At 40.2% G+C, this 19,758-nt stretch overlaps 1 protein-coding gene across 2 annotated transcripts in view; it reads right to left on the bottom strand.

The window, feature by feature from the left end:
- The window catches only part of NYAP2 (neuronal tyrosine-phosphorylated phosphoinositide-3-kinase adaptor 2), a 255,038-nt gene that overhangs the window by 92,176 nt on the left and 143,104 nt on the right, over window positions 1-19,758 (bottom strand). For both annotated transcript variants that reach the window (XM_027587960.2, XM_027587959.2), the window contains one exon: window positions 6,350-7,459. In XM_027587960.2, the coding sequence (XP_027443761.1) occupies window positions 6,350-7,459 (1,110 nt within the window). The remainder of the gene's footprint in view (window positions 1-6,349; window positions 7,460-19,758) is intronic.

Raw genomic sequence — 19,758 nt, 5'->3', positions numbered from 1 at the left:
GGGGGCACTGAGGTGAGCACTCACATCTTCACCCTCAGGTCATTTAGGTGATTCTGAGGCCCCCTGGGCAGACCACACGCCTTCAGGGACAGCTCAGAAGCCTGCAGTACAGAACAGCCCATCACAGAGACTAGGCTCTTCAAAAGTGAATTTTGGAGGGTGCTAAACATTTTTCCACCCCCTTCCTAAATTGATGACCACTGTTAAGCGGTACATGCCATTCAGGTACACATTCAGCTTTCTCTTACTAAGCAGATATCGCTGGGAGTGATAACACTCTTAAGTTAGTAGAATTTTGATGACAACTGGTATATTTTAATGGCATTAGGAAGAGGAAAGAAATTGGGGAGACTGGTCAAGTGTAGATAAAGTATCATTAAAGTCAGAAACTTTAGAGCTAAATAAACTGGATTCGAGTCCCAGATTTACCCTGTATGTGACTCTGGCCAAGCTGTGCCTCAGTGTCTCCCATCTTTAAAATGACAATGCTGATATCACCTGCCTCAGAGCATTGCAGTGAGGATGGAATACATGTATGCAAAATGCCTAGAACAGTGTCTGGCACAGAGTAAACATATCAAAGTACATGCTACCATTATGATGGAAGCATTTTTAAGGAAAAGGCTGGGTGCTGCACACTTTCCCCAGGTCCTCACCACGAACTGCTTTGATGCATCCCACTCTGGGCAAAGTTCTTGAAATCTGGTCTTGAAATCATTCCTGAGACAAACCTGTTGGAGGCAGAGGCATGTTCCAAGAACTTCGTCACCTCATTTCCCCCATCAGCACTGTCAGCTCTAATGCTTAGGATCCTTGGCTCAGTCAGACCCCCTCATTGCTCACATAATGTCTGCTCTCCCTGTCCTTCCAGTGTCCCCCCCAAGGAAGACTCTCATTATAACACAGGTCCTAGCTCAATTTCCACTCTAAGCAGCTAGAAGGAGCCTTGCTAATGCAGAAACTATCCTGAGGCCATAGTGCAGGACTGTGGTTTGGTCTTTTCAAGCCTTCTGGAATCCTCTAAGATACCTTCAGGTGTTGTGAGTGTAGTTCAAGTCCTAAATGCCTTTGAAGAATCCTAGAATTCTTATAAGTTCCAGATCCAGCTCCCAACGCTGGTCAGGTGGCTCCAAGTCACCTTGCATCCAGAAGTTCTGGCTGAAGTCCCAGGTTGAGGGCTCACCCATTCTCATGGCAAGTGAGAGATCCAGACTCGTGGATTCTCTGGTTTGCCCTCCCTTTTGACTTCTCAATACTTGCTTGGGCCCTAGCCACTCTTTTCAGCCCCTGCTTTCACAGGAATGAAAAGGAAGGAGATATAAAGTCCTGAATTACTCTGCTTGCTAAATTTTACAGAAAAAAATATTTTAAACAGGTCAAACAAAATGTGTAGGTTATCCGAAAATAAACTAACATCCATTTCAGGTTTCCCAGGACAACTTAATTCTTGGGAAGTTGATACTCTTACCATCTCAGATATGAATCCAAGAACTGCATTCAAGACTTAGTAAGTGGGTTAAATAAAGTGGCCTTTGAAGGTAAGGGTCACAGAGTCCCTTCACGGAAGGTCGCACACTTAAACTGAATGAGAGGCTCCTCATACAAGGTTGTGTATCTGTTTCTTGGTCCACAACTGATTAATGGTGTGATAAGACAGTGAGGGAAAGGGTTGAAGGAGAATAGGAGAGGTGGGGGAGGGGAAGAGAGCCCATCTGACTCAATAAAACTACCTGAAAGAAAGGTAGGAGGCAGGAAAACCACAAGAAATAGACATAAGAATTCAAATAAATTTAAACGATATAGCAGTAGAGGGCTAGTCAGAGCTACAAACTCAAATAGCCCCTGAAGACATCCCAGTGTCATAATAATTAAGCTATTAACACTGTGTCACTGTTATTATAAATGGCCAGGGACAATGATAGTCACTGTGTGAGGTGTATCCTGTTCTGGTCACCTTGCTAGACACTTTTTTTAAAAAGATTTATTTATTTGAGAGGAAGAGCACATGAGTGGGAGGGGCAGAAGGAGAGGGAGAGAGAATCTTAAGCAGATGCCATGCAGAGCCTGACATGGGGCTAGATCTCATGACCCTGAGATCAAGACCTGAGCCGAATGCTTAACCGACTGGGCCACCAAGGTGCCCCAAACACTTTAAGTGCACTAGCACATAGTAGGCACACAATGATAATCATAGCAACAACTCTGAATCATAAAGATGGCTACATTATGTTAGTATGCCCTTCCTTTCTTCCTAAAAGTGGGATAATATATCAATACAGAAATACATTTAAAAAGATTTCCTTCCAAAATCATTCTTTTTTAATTGAAAAAAATTTTTTAAATTAAATTAGTAAGAGTAAGTTGGATCAGTTGTTTCACCAGCAATGCCCAATATTTTAGCATCACTGTACCTCAAATGACGTACAAAAGGAGAAAGTTGTGTTTGTGGTGTGGGGGGGCGGGGAGTGTGGTGGAGGGCATGGAGATAGGTTTTTTTGTTTTGTTTTGTTTTTTGTTTTGGTTGAGTTTGTTTGCATGTTTCCTTTGGGTTGTAATTTCTGTGTGTGTGTGAGTGAGAGAGAGAGAGAGAGAGAGAGTGTGTGTGTGTGTGTGTGTGTGTCTGTGTGTGTTAAGAAAGCGAATGGAAAGACAAAGGTTACATCTGATTCCTAAGTTTATTTCATCAAACCAACAGGACCCATTTAGATTTATAATTGTAAAAATACAACATAACATCTAAACGTCCTAAATGAGAGTGTTTTTAAGAGGCTGAAAGATGAGATGTAACAGTAGAAAACTGTATCTCCATTAATGTGGAATATTCTTATGTATAATGAAGCCCTTTGGCAATGAGAATCACCATTTTTTAAAATAACAATACCAGATGAAGGGGCCTACATCTTTGTTTTTCTTTGCTCCTTTTTTTAGGCCCCCCCATGTCTCTATGTCCTTCTGTGAGCTCTATGTGGACCTTAGCAGGTGCTTCAGGTATTGGCATCCAATATTGGCTTACATGTTGATCCCACCCCATGTGCGCATTTCTTTTGTATCTTTCTTGGTGCCTTAGTCTCCGAATTAGTCACTTTACTGTTCGATGTTTCTATTTTTTCCTTAAATCTTCTATTAACATTTCTCCACATATACCCTTTCTATCTCCTACTCTCCCTTGGGTATATTATAGAATTTAATTATATTCTTCATTGTGTCTTGTACTTTTTATAAGAGCATATATTCATGCATTTATATTAAATATAGGCAAAACCTTTCTTTTAAAAATATTTCTTATTTGAAGAGAAAAATATTTTAAAAACTATTATGGTGAATTCTCCAAATTCACCATAAACATATTTGTACTTCACCGACTTCTCATGTAGACAAAAATTTACAGCAATAAAATACAAGTCCATTACTTCTTACATGCCTTGTAGACTCTATCTCTCTGCACAAAATTAAGAAATATCAATAATAACCAATTCAAATAAAATATATTATAGTTAGAGAGACTATTAAAGTGTCCTCATCTATAGCTAAGCAACATGACAATGTCCCATCAACCGGGGGAAAAAATACTTCTTAGAACACTTAATGTGAACGCCATGTTTAGAAAATCATGCAGTGAAATGAAATTGGTTCGTAGTCTACCACTATCGTCTTATTGTATTTCTTTCCTATCAGTCAATCTCTGTCAACAGTTGTAAGCTTTTAAGATATGAAATTAAATTAAGTATATCTTTTTAGATTACTAAAATAAGAGTTGAAGGCATATATTTTGTTTGACATAGATTTTTAAATTAAAACAGAAATATTACATTTCCTTTGATTTGAATATTAGGAAATTATCAAAATTGACACTTCCAGTAAAGCCAGAGGGTATGGAGAATAGAAATACCAGCCTTCATTTTATTCCTTAAATGTAAAAAAAAGAAAAGAAAAGAAAAGAAAACACCTGAGATTTATTTGACAGAGCGAGAGCAAGCACGATCATGGGGGAATGGGTACAGCAGAGGCAGAGGGAGACTCAGACTCCCCGCTGAGCAGGGAGCCTGATGCAGGGCTCGATCCCAGGACCCTGAGATCATGACCTGAGCCAAAGGCAGACGCTTAAGGACTGAGCCACCCAGGCACCCTGCCACTATGATTTTTTAGCATTTTCTTCTGGAGTCAAAAGTAAATAACATTAAATTATTCTTTGCACTATCTGCATTTCTCTTCCTTTCCCTTTATAAAGTAAAATATTGAAGTTAATGTAACTCAAGACATGCCCTTTCTCTGAAGAGTTGATACATGGTTAATAGCACACAGGAAGGAATTCAATCCTCAGATCCCTAAAAGCTATAAAGAGCCTGGATCACTTTTCCATCTATAAGCTTTGTTTTAGAAGCACACAAAGCTCATTTTGGACTCGAATGGAGAAGTCTGTGACATATAGCACATAGACAAATTCTAACAGATGGATTTTTCTTGAAATAACTTCATTAGTTAATCATTTCTTTTACATATACTTTTTCTAGCTAATTGGTATAGCTGCCAGCTGGAGCTGTTCAGGATCCTCCAAAGAAACTGGTAGGTAGGGAGAAAAATCCAATAATTTCACCAAATCTAGGATGAAACGCCCATTAATTTCACACTAACCATTACATAGTTTGAAAGTAAAATCTTATTCTTTCATTTTGTTTCTCCAATTTATTCCAAACACCTTAACTGATTTGTGCTTAAACCAAATCACTCATCCAGAAGAAACTTGAAACTTTAATAAATTATTTAGGTCAGGGTTCACCGAACTTCCCAAAATGGACATTGTAGATCAGAGCAACTTTTCTGTCAGCTTTTAAGTACTACCTCTGTCCTGTACCCACTCAATGTCAGTAGTACCCTCAGTTGTGACAACTAAAAATGTCTCCAGACATTGCCAAAACTCCCTGGGGGCCAAACTGCCCTGGCTGAGGACCGTTATTTTAGAAGCAGATTGTTCCTAAGTTTTAATTCAATTTTTAAAGAATAGTTTAATGTATTCATGTATGTACGTATTTAATTTCAGACATGTCTAATAGATTAGAATTTTTTGCCTTTCAATCAGGTAAATGAAATGTTTTGGGCAAGGATTACTTAAGCAGTAATACTTTCATAAATCTCTCTGGGTAAATAAGCAAAAAAGTCAGGGTGTGTGGCTTCTAACATGAATGAATATTAATTATCTAAGAAGCGCCATCACCTTTGGGGCACCTGGGTGGCTCAGTCAGTTGAGCATCCGACTCTTGGTTTTTGGCTCAGGTCATGATCAGGGTCCAGAGACTGAGCCCCCCCACCACCACTCCATGCTTAGCGGGGAGTCTGCTTGAATGATTCGCTCCCTCTGCCCCTCCCCCCACTCTCTCTCTCTATCAAATAAATAAATCTTAAAAAAAAGTGCCATCACCATCTTCATCATCACAAGTATTAATTTTATTTTATTTTTTTCCTTTAAGGAAGGAACTCAATGGATAAGTAAAATCCTGTGTGGCTAAGTAAGATCCTTGGGGTAATCTGAGAGGAAAATTATTAATTACCAGTTTGGGTGCCTAAGACATTTTTAAGTAAGGGAAAGCAGTGTCATTTAATGCAATGGACACTGAGAAAACTGGGCTCTGTTTTGACTTGACTGTATATGTATGGAGTGATTTGGGATTCACAAGAAGATTTAGTCATTCAGATAGAGACATTTCCTGGTCTTCGAAGTTCAGTGGTAAATACAATGTGCACCACCTATTTATCACTTAGTGATTTTTTTTTCTGTAATTTATGCATCAGTGGATCTAGGAATAAGACGCTAATTACCATAGGTGTTAAAAGGGAAGCAAGGAGCCTTTTCTAGTTTAGGATGAATGTGAGAACATAATAACCCCATGAAGTATACAGGGAGAATCATTTGCCATGTTAAAAAAATACTAAATTCTATCCAAATTTCTATCTTCCCAGCAAAAGATTTGTAATCCAGATTTGCTCAAGCAGGTTTTTAATATAAGATAAAGATGGATGTTATTAAATATATACTTTGTCTCAAAAAATCAAGTTATTTACCTAAAAATTCCACAGTGATCTGTTTACTTTATTAGACTTCCTAGAGCCACTGTAACAATTTACTGTTTAAAACGTCATTCTTCCTTTCAATAGCATATGTTACACTATGCCAATTGCCACTTTGAGTTCTCTCAGAATGCACTATCCTTCAGCATGGCAAAGTGAAACAACCCACTTTGATATTTCCACTCAAAGAACTAAAGGCCCTGCACTCCGTGCTTCATCTGCGCACCCCGGGCTTCGCTTTATTTTTAAGTTGGAAACCTGTCTCCCAGAGACTCTGTACACTTACTCTCTGCGGGGTCTTTAGAACGGCGGCCGCTGGACGACTTCCTCAGCAGGCTTCGTCCAGAGGTAAAGAGGCTGGTTAGTTCTTCCAAGGGACTCGTGGGGGTCCTGGACCGGGAGGCACCCGGAGCCGGGCCGTAGGTGTTCACCGAGGCGTTGGCCATCTTGGCCCCATCCTGCGACACCGGCCTGCCGGTCGAATGAGGAGGCACTGATGGAGAGCTCCTGGAGAGGCTGCCTGAATGCACAGCGTCGTAGGGCGGGGGCCGCTTGAGGCTGAGCGGGGTCAGGGACCTCCCCATGCTGACGGGCGAAGGGGAGGCCGAGTGGCTCTTCGGGTAGCCGTGGGGGGACTGCGTGCGGTACAGGGTGGACGGTGGGGGCGGGGACGAAGACAGTGCAGGGGCGGGGGCGGGGGCGGCGGGGCTGGGGCCCAGGGTGGCGGCCTGCTCTTTGTCCAGCTTGGGGTGGCCGGAGGCGTGAGAGGGCAGTGAGGACGGAGACGCGCCGGCCTGCTGCTTCATGTAAGACACGTTTTCCAACACGGGCAGCTTGGTGACTTCCAGTGGGGTGAGCGGAGACTCGTCGGAATTGGGGGAGCATTGCACGGGCGCGGGGGGGAACACCAGCAGCGGGGGTCGGTGAGAGAGCAGGTTGGGGAAGGGCGGGGGGATGTCACAAAGCACACCCTTTGGAGTACATGGCACTGAGGACTTGGCGAAGTCCGAGTCAGGCACCGTGGGAGTAGCACACTGCGAAGAGCAACTGTGATGGTCAAGGTCACATTTCGAATCTTGGCCCAAGTCGTCAAAGATGGGGTATTTCATCTCCTCGTAGACGGCCTCGCTCTGGTCATCCTCCTCCTTCCTGAAGTCTCTGAGAATGTTGCCCACCATCTCGATGTACACGGGCTCCTCCTCCTCCGGGTCCCCCGCCGGGCTGCTGACCAGGGACAGGGAGGGGTCCCGTGGGAGCGACGTCCTCCGCGGCCCGTGCTTCTTGATGTACGTTTCATCGAAAGATGTGCTCAGCTGAGTGTTCGGGTTCCGTTTGGGTTTGGGAGGAGGGATCTTCTTTGAATATTCATCACTGTGGGGTCTGGGTTTGGCTGACACTACAAGAGAGAAAAGAGAAAAACAGAAAAGTAAAATAGATGAGTACAATAGGAAAGCCTTCAAACAGGACTTGCAGCACTTGGGTTTAGTGCTATGAACTTTTGATTCTACGGGGGAGGGGGAGGGGGTGGAATTTGCTTCTTTTCTAGTTTGAGGCTTAGACGAAAAATCAAACAAAAGTCAAACTCTTTACATATATGTAGGAAAACCTGATGACAGAACAATAGTAATATTTTTCTGCAAGCTAATATTAATAATCCGACACTGATAAATGCATTAACCAGTACTATTCGTCCCTCTGCCTTGGAATTTCTAAATAGAAGCCTTCAGATGAAACATGTTCCATAAAAACAATCATATATTTATAAAGATTAACCTCCAAGAATTAAGTGAGAAACTCAGGGGGAAAAAGTCAAGTTTCTGTTAGCACAAATGGTCACAAAAATACCATGGGATTTGAACCCTTTTAATGATGTGGCTATTGCACACGATCATATCTTGCTTTCGTTTAGGTTAAAAACGTCCCAGCCTGCTAGACTTAATCTCTGCCTTGGTTCAGATAAATAACTTCTATACAGATGAGTCTGATATTTCAGGGGAAATTGATGTGAAAATCTTATGAGGCTAGACAAGTTAATCTCTAAATCTCCAGGTATTGTTGATTATGGTGTATTCGTCTGTTTTTGTTCATGAGATCTCTTATGATATCCCAAATGCTATCTTGGAATGAATTTATTAGGTATGCTGCACTGACACATCAGAACCCCCTCAAGCATCCTATACAAGAAAATAATCCAGAGAATGTTGTATAAGCTTCAAGAATAACTTTTGGAAACTCACAACAGATACATGTACTAGTGTGTTCAACAGCCTGCTGGAAGGAAGCACCCCTAGTAATGAAACATAAACTCTGACACCATCTAGTAGGGTGGAACAGGCTGGCAAAATGTCTGTGACTGAAGTCAATTATTTGGCATGCAGGGAAGGTACTGTTATCTTGTCATTATCTCATTATCTCATTGTGTTGATATATGATTAGAATGATTATCCTTATTATGCAGTGTGGCAGAATGCAGTTACTTGTGGTAAATGGTAGCATATAATGTAAGGTGACAGTATAGCGTATTGGTGTAAAACTATTGAGGAAATAACAGGCTTCTCTATAATTTGCAGCCTTAAGGGAGGCAGGGTCTCAAGGCACAGATCAGGAAACACCTGAAGTCATCTTTGTTTTTTTTCAATTGGCATACTATGACATGGGAGCTTTTCTAAAACTTACTAAAGGAGAAGCAAGTGTTTAAAGATTAGTTAGTCTGCTGCTCTGCACATCAGTCATGACTTCAGAGAAAGGAAACCCAACAAATATTCTAGAGAAGTGGCTATGTCACTCACTTTTCTAGGTCATTCCTGCTTTCAAATATTCTGTCTTGCTGTGCCCATAATGATGTTTTCACTCACTACAATCAAATACTTTTTGAAGGGAAGTTTCTTAATGTACCTAGACTTTTCCTTTAACTTGTATCAGGAAAAACTAGATGTTGCTTTCCGGGGGTTTATGGCAGTGGAGTCTTTTAGTGCCAAAAGTGAAAAGCCTAGAGACATAATGGGGCAAAAAGTACCTAGACAATTCTTTTGGAGGGACCCAAAGTGACCGATAGCTCCCCTCTGTATCTCACACTGGTCTTAAATTTTGCTGGTTTTAAAATTTACTGTGTATGTTAATTTTCATGAATTACATAACTCATCAGATTTTATACAAAAATCTGAGTCTGATGTATAAAGTAAAAGTATACATCACTGAATAAAGTTGACTTAGTACTGGGGGGACATTGAGTCAGGCCCTAGAAGAACAAAAGCCTATCCAGACTATTTTTCTAAAGCTTGTTTCCTGCCATCTTCCACCTTAGGGTCTCATTCTATGCTAAGTAACACACACATTGGGAAAATATTTGCCACTGATTATTGGGTTCTAGAGATTGAATGCTGTGCGGTTAGGGGAATCCTTAAAAGAGAGAAAAGTCTGAATAGTGAGGTGCTCTGTGAATAGAGGGTTAACCTAAAGCTAGGAATTAGTGTGTCCATAAGATGATAACTTCATTTTGTGGGAGTGGTCCTACTTAGAATAGTATTACGATTTTTATCCTTTCTAAATTGCAATGCAGTTTTGTTTTCTTTGACCCTTCACTAAAGTCTGATGCCCCCACCTAGACTTGGGAAGTTGTATGGAGAGAAATAACAGGACAGGCAGAATTCAAGCGTCTGAGTCCAAGCCGAGGTAGGAGGACTGAACTGAAGGAAGACCAGAACCCAGGATTCCCAGGCAGTGAGGGGTCAATGGTAGAGCTGGTTGTGACACTCATGGAAGCAGTAGCCTCGTGAACAACTTTGGAACCCAATGTCCCTCTTCCCACATACATTAGAAGGTGGCCTTTGGAATGGGCAAGACCAATGCTTGGGTTGCACTCAAAATGTGAGCAAATGGCACTCATTCTGTTTGCCATAAGGAACAGAAAAAATTAAATAAAGATACTTCAGTCTGTGAAATGACTGAAGAAAGAAAGGGTTCTATTCTAGAACACAACACAGAATTAAGTAGAGCAACTATTCATAAGGAAGGAATCCAGACATTCCATTTGTACTGTGAGGACAACTTCAATGCCAAACCAAGCACAGATATTGTCTGACAAGGGGAAGAAAATATAATCTGTGACTCTTATGGTGACCCTTAATCAATAAAAATTCACCATTGCTATGGACTGAACTGCCTTCCTCCCACATTGATATGTTGAAACACTAACCAACAATGTGATATTTGGAGATGGTGCCTTTGGGAGACAATTAGGTTCAGATGATGTCATGAGGTCATAGTGGGTGGGATTAGGGCCATCATGTGAGGACACAATGAGCAGGCAGATGTCTACAAGCCAGAAAGAGAATTCTCACCAGAAACCGACTATGCAGAAACCAACTATGCTAGCACCTTGATCTTGGACTTCTGGCCTCAAGAACTGAGAGGAAATAAATGTCTGTTGTTTAAGCCACCCAGTCTATGGCATTTTGTCATGAAAGCCTAAACTGACTTAGATAACAGTGTATTTATTGAGCCCTGCATAAAGATGTCATACAGCTGAATGATAAGCACCCACTTTAATTCCATCTTCTGGCATTCAAATACTTGAAATAGCTTTGTTATTTTAAAAATTAATACAGCTCTTTCCCAGTCCTTTCAATTTCAAATTTCACCTGCCCCTGCCCTATATCTCCTTATCCCCGGAACCATGTCACAAAGAGCAATTACACCTAAATATAGAAATGCTCCTCCGAGGTACCAACCCAGGGACACCCTTCCACCTGACAGACCGGTTGTTCTCGGTCTGACTCTCTAACCTCTGATTTGTGCTTTTGATTCCGACCCATTTTCTGGATACTTTTTGTTGGTTGTTGCGGTTCCCTGTTCCACTTCGTTTGGCTTCCCACCAGCTAAAGCAGCTCCCCAGTCAGCCTTGCCCAAGTAATACTTCCATCATCTGGGCAAGCTTATCCCCTCTCCCTTTCCCTGGGTGATGAAAAGAGCCCAATGCAGGCAAATTCATATAATACAAACACATTTTTTTCCTGGTCCTCTTTCTTTGTATTGATCCAAATTTGAAATGAGAGCATTGAAGATTATTTAGACAGTAAAGAGTTAAGTAAATTACAGATGATTGGGATGAATAAACAGATTCATTCCTTCAATATTGGGAGACTTTTTTTCCAGACAAAGCTGCTTCTCACTCCATATCCCCCTTGCAATTGAGTAAATAATTCATGGAGCAATAAAATTTTGTTTCAACTCTCATGGTTTTTTTTTTTAAGTTTACCCATATAAGGCAGAGACTGAAATTTTAAACAACATTGTCATGTAATTTATTCTACTTTAACCTCACTCTAGGGAATTAAAAATTAAGGAAAAAAATCCTGTTTAAACAGTCATTTCTTTAGAGAATACTTAAAAACAGTCTTGATCTATATACACAGACACTGAAATACTGCTAATAAAAGACAATGAAAATTGCTTGCAAATTTCAACATTAAACCAAATTCAACCATCATAAAAAAGTGATTTTTATTGCTCTTGAATGAATTTTAAGTTATTTCTAATAAGCCCAAAGATAGAGGCAATAATTCCTGTTCAGCTCCAGAACACAAATTTTAATGCTTAAAATAGTATAATGACAGTAGCATTGAATAAGCAGAAAGTGACATTTTTGAAATGAAATATCTGAGCACAAAGGTTATGCATGGCTTTCAGTCATGCCCAGATGATCTGTCTTTCACAGTTAATTTTGGAAATTCACCATGTCCTTTGTCAACCTATCTTTCTGAAGTAATTTTTTTCCTTATTAAAAAAAGTATAATGTAAAACCATCCTTTAGTATCTGTGGATGTTCTTGACCCAAGAAGTGTAAAGATGTGACACAGCACAGGTCATTATTTCCCTGTCTCTCTGGCCACAGAATCCAGAATTTGAAGGGCTCTTAGAAATTATCCAGCCCAGGAGCACCTAGATGGCTCAGTCAGTTAAGCATCCAACTCTTGATTTTGGCTCAGGTTTTGATCTCAGGGTCATGAGATCGAGCCCCATGTGGGGCTCCAAGCTGAGTGTGGAGCCTGCTTGAGATTCTTAAGATTCTTCTCTCTCTCCCTCTCCCCCTGCCCTCCCCTACAACATGCTCTCTCTCTCTCTCTCAAATAAATAAATAAATCTTTAAAAAAAAAAAGGAAAGAAATTATCCAGCCCAAACACTGTACTTAACTGATGAAGAAACATAAACTCCTCATCAACTACTTAAAAAAATGAAATCTTATCATTTCAATTCCATCTTTTATACCTTTTAAGACAAAGGAAAACAACAGAAGGGAAAGTTTGCAATTTATTATTTTGTATATGGCATAGAGTACCATTTTAAAAGGTCTCCTCAGAAATAAAAAATTAAAAATAAAAGGTCCTCTCAGCCCATGCTTCAATGTTGGCACCATAATTCTATAGCTCTGTAGTTATAGAGATATATTAAACAGATAATTCAACTGGGATACAAGAGTCCAGTAAAGAGAAGTAGTGTCCACACTGTGTGATCCTAAAACTGGCTGATTCTGGAAGGTGAGAGACACATTTCCCACTTTCGGCAGAACTGTGCTCACAATAACTCTCTTTCACAACTCACAATTCCAAGGGTTTGAGGGATATTTTTATTTTCACAGTCACAAGCTTTGCAATTCCATCCACAAAATTGTTTCTTGTTGATTTTATTTTTTTTTAATTAAGGTGCTTGTAAAGGTATAAGGTTGCCAATGCCCTTGGTCTACTTACAATAGGACCAAGAAAGCACGATTGTGTGCAAAAAGGATCAGATTCGGAGTTGTTAAGACCTGTGTTATTGTTCTGGAAAACAGACAACTCAGATCAAAGTTTGGATGGAAACAAAGGATATAAGACATGGAACTGGCTCAACAGCATGGTTTTAAAGTTGAATAGGACTTGGCTTAAGCTAGAAGTGTCTTGGCTTAAGCTAGAAGACATGATTCTAATCACTTCTTTGCTTCAGTTGAGCTGCATAACTTTGGGCAAATTACTTTGAAGTACATTATTGTTTATACTCACTTTCATCATAGATAAAAAGGGACTTTAATCAGAACCATTATTTTTTTAATTACTCATCTCAACCATTAATTATAAAATAAAATGGGAATTTGTAACCAATATTTTGAAAGAAATGAATTAAAACAGATGAAATACGAGTACATTTCATATGATAAGAGTAGAGGTTGTTTTCTGAAGCAATATTTACTTATAAGTATATAGATATTTCCTAAGGCTCGTATATCTCTTATAGGTTATGATGAGAGATGTCTGGACAATCTTAAAGCAGATAATCTCTGGTTGATAGTCTTCAGGAAGGGCTCCATCAATTCTTTCCCTTCCAGTATATGCAGACTTTTCCAACCCTCAAAAGGTAGAGGGTTTCTTCTCTCCTTGAATATGACAGCTTTCACCTTCTCCCAAAGGAAGTCAGGCACCATGAAAGAAGTCTAACTACTCCAAGATGACCATACAGCGAGGAAGCCCAAGCCAGCCAAGGGGAAAAGAACCAAGAAAATCAATCAGTAATGAAAATGAAACCCTGGCTGTACGACTCCAGTCAAGCTGTTCCGGTGACCCTTTTAGTTATCTGAACCATCTTGGGTAGGACAACAGACACTTTGGATCAGTGACAAGTTATCCCCACTGTACCCTACTGAATTCCTGAACAAATATGACTTGGGGATAGTTTGCTGTACGTGTGTACATACCTGAAACTAGTACCAGAAGTATGGTACCGCCTTAACAAAAAATCTAAAGCTTGCGCATTGGCTTGTGGGGTGGTGGCAGAGGCCTGAAGGACAGTGAGGAGACCATGGGGAGCCTGCAAAGTCAGTGAGCAGATTGCTATTGGAGGCCATAAAAAAGGAGAGCTGTGTTATAGATTGGTGGAAAGTTGGCAAGACCGTTACCTGTGATAATGTGGACAATATAAAATGTACCTAATGAATCTGAGGACCTGACTAAGCAGAGTTCTGGAAGGATATGGAAGTGTCAGCTGGCTTGTTTAGCCTTGTACAGTAGAGGGCTGCATGAGAAAGATAGATACTAAGGAAGGAAGTGTTCTCTTCTCAAGCAAAAGTGAAAGAAAATCGTTCCACACAGGACCTGCCATGAAACCTTCTCAGATCAACAAAAGATTTTCAGGGTAAAAAATGGCCCTGAGGGCAAAGGTCAATCCAGAGTTCTGCCAGTAGATGGTGGCCGGTCAGGTTTTGTAGCACAGATAAATTGCACTTTTAGCTTGAAGACTTTGCATATAAGGAAATGCACTCAAAAGAACTTCATGGCACATGGGCATGATTTAAATGATGAAATCTGAGATTTCAAGCTGATGTTGTAATGCAAGAAAACATTTGAGGAAGAGGGTGAGAGTATTTTGCCTACTGGGAATATTGTAGCTGAAAAGCAAATTGTGGTAGACGGTCTTCAAAGATAGCTGTCTTCTATCCCTTTCCACCTTATGTGCTTTCTACCTATCAGTAGTTAGAGTCTTGTACCTCTCTTCAAATCAGGGCTGGCCTTGTGACTTATCTTGACCAAAAAAACTGTGGCAGAAGTGAATCTGAATCTTGGACTTGAGAGAACTGACAGCTTTCATTTCCTCTATCTTAAAAGCCAACTGCCATATAAGAACTCTTAGACCAACATGCTATGAAGAAATTCAACCTAGTGATGTGAAGGAGGCCACGTGGAGGAGAAGTTATCCCAGACATGTGAGTGAAACCTTCATGGACCTTCCACCCATCCCAGCTGCCAGCTGAATGGAGCCCAGTGAGAGACCCCAACCAATGTCATACAGGGTAGAAGAATCACTCATACAAGCCAAGTCAACTCACAGAATAAAAAGAAGTAATAAATTGTTGCTGTTTTAAGCCATAGCATTCTGGGTTGGTTTATTGCACAGCAATAGATAACTGAAAGAAATACCAAAATTAATTTCCTGTTTGTGAAGATATCTCATAGAAAATGCTATTGTTATTTTCATAGAACTAGGGTACAGTGTGCACCCTGAGGAAACAGAAAGCATCTTTCCAGAATAGAAAAATTAAGGAAGTAAGATTGCATTCTGAGTATTACAAAATCACCACAGGATGATTCAAAGAAGTGATATAAAAAAAGATTGCACACTTTCTGGCAAAAAAGACTGGATTGAAGTCAGAGTGAAGGCATTAATATATCAAAGGAAGAACAACCAACCAGAGGGGATCTTGCCAGCCACAGGGAATATCAAACCAGGAGACTCATAGAGCAAAACATGGTGGCACCCCACGTATCCAGTCCTCATTAAATCTCTGTTGTGGGTATGGACCCTGCATGCTCGTAGAGCCTGAAGCCCCTATATATGACCCTTTTCCTAACTTCAGATTCATCAAGAAACTTCTTAATAATTTTCTGTTCCAAAATATCATGCATATGTTTCTCATTAAAAACAAGCAAAATGGACTTCTGGTTTCACACACTGCTATGGTGTGAACGTTTGCATCCCCCCCCCCACCTCCTCTGAATTTGAGTGTTAGAATCTTAATACCCAGTGTTATGGAGTTGGAAGGTGGGGTTTTGGGAGGTGATTAGTTCATGAGTGTGGAGGCCCTGTGAATGGGATTAATTTTCTTATGAAAGAGATCCCACAGAACTCCCTAGCCCCTTACACCATGTAAAGACCTATAACCCAACTAGAACATGACCATGCTGGTCCGCGATCTTGGACTTCCAGCCTCCAAAGCTGTGAAAAATACATTTCTGTTGCTTATAAGCTACTCAGTCTGTGGTATTTTATATAGCAGCTCAAACAGACTGAGACACGTACCCATCTCCTTTGAACTTGGTTACTATGACATCCTGGTTATTCTAGACATCTGATGATGGAGTTTCTGAGCTTATAGATTGAAGGCCAGTACTGCACCAGGGCAAATTCACTACAGCAACACCATTTTACGGGAATCTGTCCAGGCAAGCAGCCAGCATTTCCAAGGAGCCACAACTCTCTGTTCACAATGTTCATCCCAACTGCCTAAGTTTGATATTTCCACCCCCGCGGCAGTATCTTTTTTTCTCAATCACTGTTCTCTGGCCTCAGGCATGGGAGGCCCTTTAGACACAGCCCACTTGTAAAGAACAGAAATGGTGCAGGGATGTAAGCACTTGCCTGGCGGCACTACCTCAGCCTCTAAGATTCCACCTGACATTCTGTACTGTACACAATCTAGGCAAAGAAGAGAACTGGAGGCAATGTATCCATCAGGGAGAGGGACTATTCTGCAAGGATGATCCTAGTTAGACAACATGCTTAATGACTAGGTTTCATAACTGAGAAAAATTCTTCACATGACCAAATAGTAGTCATGCTCCTGAACCTTTCTCTAGGCCTATCTGTGCACTTCCTTGTAAAATCCAATTTTATATAACCCTGTTAAAGTCAGTTTAATTCTAACCCCCACCCTCAATATCTGATTACCCTCAAGATCTGATCAGGCTCTTCATTCTCCTCCATCCCTCAGGTGACGTCTGATCACCCCAGCCTGTCTTCAGCCAGAAACCCCTGATGTCTCCTCTTGTGATTTTCCACCCACCAACCCCCACCCTGCTCTTCGGCCATAAACTCCCTGCTGTGTTTGGATGGAAGTGAACCTCTAGACTGAGGTCTCTTTTCTCTTACTGTAACAGTCCTAAATAAAATTTGTTTTTGCCACTTCAACTAGGGTTCAGCTCTTCTTCGTTGGACACCCCTGAACTGCACATGTCTGGCTTCCCTCCTGGCATTCAGATCTCAGCATAAAGTCCCTTCTTCAGAGAAGTCTTCCATGACCACTTAATCAGCATGCATCACACTGGATATTTCTCTTGTTTATTTTTCAATTCGCTTTTATGTAAGCTTCCAAGTGATGGTGTATATATTTTCCTCTTTCCCACTTGAGTATAATCTCCATGAGAACAGTGGTTCCCTATCTGTCTCGATCTTTCCTAAATCATCTGCATAAAGTGAGTAGAACATCAGAAGTTCTTGGTAAATATCTCTTCACTGTTCAGTGAACAATAGACCTTTTCTGACATTCTTAGAGTCAGCAACCAGAATTTTGGGTATTCTCCAGTGGCTCTGTAGAGCCCGAACAACCCTAGGATTTGCCATTTCCTTAGGCATATTTGAATTAAGAGGGAGAAAGAGGATGAGGCATGCGAAGAATAGTTAACAGTGGCAAAAGACATGAAAATTTAGAGGAGAGAAGGATCAAAGGAGGAATATTTGTTCATTACCCATGTACAGAAATTGAGACAGGTTAAATATTTCACCTGCCCAAAAGGAAGAACATAAAAACTAGCTGAGGGAGGAAAATGGTCCTTTTTCAGTTGCCTTATACTAAGGAAAGGTCAGAGCGGTACGTATAAGAGCACAGGGCAGACGGAATTCACAAGTTAGATCTTGCAATGCAAAAACATGTAAGGTGGGGCTCCTGGGTGGCTCAGTTGGGTAAGTGTCTGACTCTTGGTTTTGGTTCAGGTCATGATCTCAGCGGTCTTGAGATTGAACCCTGCGTTGGGCCCTGTGCTCACCGTGAAGTCTGCTTAAGATTCTCTGTCCCTACCCCCACCACACCCCCACTGTTCATGCACTCACGCACTCTCTCTCTCCCTCCCTTTCTCAAATAGATAAATAAGATCTTAAAAAAAAATAAACACGAAAGGTCTAATGACTTTGTAAGCACTATCCTAGACCATGAATTTTGGTTGGGGTTATAACAATCATTTCCTGAAAAAAAGAACTTTTCTTTGTTGATACAAAATTTAATATAGTGATGCCATTCAAAACAATGTCACCAATGCGGGAAATAGGAAACAAAAGTACCCTGAAACCCCTTTAGAAGTCACCCTCTTGCACATAGTAGGATCGCTCTGTGGTAATAAAGAGCTACTCCCACTAAGACCACAACTATGGTTTCACTAAAATAACAGCATGCCAGACTTCTCATAAGAACCAAACATAATTCCTATCTTTTGTCTTTTGGCATTCTTTACATACTCTTCATTCAGGCCAACCCAAACTTCCACTGTTGCCCACAATTCTCAGATGTGTATGTGTTCAGACTTTGCTCTGACATTTTCCTCTGCTCTTCTACTCTCTTACCTAAACACAAACCTTCCCATCCTTTAAGCCCCAATTCAAGCATCAATATTTTCTCTTTCATCTTTTTTTTTTTCATTTGTGCTTCACCTATTTCTTCCTTGTTACCTTCTTCATTTCCTACCTTGTACCTGGTTATCGGCTTCTCTTTCTTAAAGATTATGAGCTTTCCAAAGGCAGAAACAACTCATCTTTTTAAAAGCCCCAACAAACTTAACAGAGGGACTTACTTCCAATAGTCATTTGATCAATAATTACTATAAATAATTGTACAGTGGATAATAAACTACCAATGCATAATGATTGAAAACTTTCTATTTTCTTTCTCATGCTTTCCTTCAGATTTTCTTCCTTGTTCCCTCCTTTTCAATATTTTTTCATGAAAACTGATCTCCTTAGAGTTTTTAGGAGTACTTCATCTTAAAGACTAGTTTTTTGTTTGTTTTGTTGTTTTTGTTTTGTTTTGTTTTTAGGAAAAGAAACTAATTAAAGCTATATGTCTACATCACTACAGGTTTCCCAAAGCAAGGACTCCGTGGATGGTTTTATCTATGCATACCAATCATTTCCACTCAGTAGTCAATCAAATAATTCTTAGCAGATCGGGGAAAACAACACACATTTTAAAACTTAGAGATAGCTGTGTTATTAAACCACTGGTTTAAAAGTGTTTTTTGTTTGTTTGTTTGTTTTTTGTTTTTTTATCCTTTTGCCTAAATATGTTGAAATTATCAGCTTTACAAGTTCATGGCTATTGGCTATCTCTTGCAGCATCTCTACCTGCAGAGAAAGGAAGTTACCAAATAAGTTAATTTCCTGAGTCTTGAAGGGAAAAAAGAAATGTGACAACAGAAAAGTAGCCATGGAAAATGCACAGTGTTGAGCACCCAATAGAAGCTCAATTAATTTGGATTCAACCCAGGAGGATATTATGTTCAGGGAAAGTAAATTGGGAGAAAAATCCGATTAACGATTGGAACATTTCCCCGGTCCCCCGGACAAGTCAACTCTATAGAAGCTGAATCCCTGCAGTTCCATAGATACAGTCTACTTGGGATTATCCTTTCTAAATCTGTCCTGACTGAGATATAAAGATAGAAATGTTTGTGATCTTTTTAAGTATCTGAGATCAAAAAGGAAGCAACATGGGATTACAGAGCCATAAAACATTTCATTCAACTTCACAGAAATTGCATTGATGTATACTAACACCTCTAGTGAAAAATAGTAGTAGTAGTAATAATAAGTGTAATAATAATAGCTACCATGTAGCAAATGTATTATTTGTATAAGGCAATGTGCTTTACAAAGATGACTTTATTTAATCCCCATGACATCTCTACAAGGTAATACTATTATAAATCCCATTTTATAGACATTCAAACTTAGTTATAGAGAAATTGAATTACTTGCCCAAGTGAAAAAAACTGACTTTGAACCCAGGTGATCTAACTCTAGTTGCCACAGTGTCAAAGGATAATTTGCTTTAGAGATGATGGTGCACATTTGTTTTACATATGTATAGGTTAGTGTGTTTTAACCTTTTCTAAAAAACATTA

Source organism: Zalophus californianus, chromosome 3, assembly GCF_009762305.2.
Source record: "Zalophus californianus isolate mZalCal1 chromosome 3, mZalCal1.pri.v2, whole genome shotgun sequence".
NCBI lineage: Eukaryota > Metazoa > Chordata > Mammalia > Carnivora > Otariidae > Zalophus > Zalophus californianus.
The sequence above is the reverse complement of the archived record's forward strand: the minus strand, read 5'-3'. Positions and strand labels throughout refer to the sequence as shown.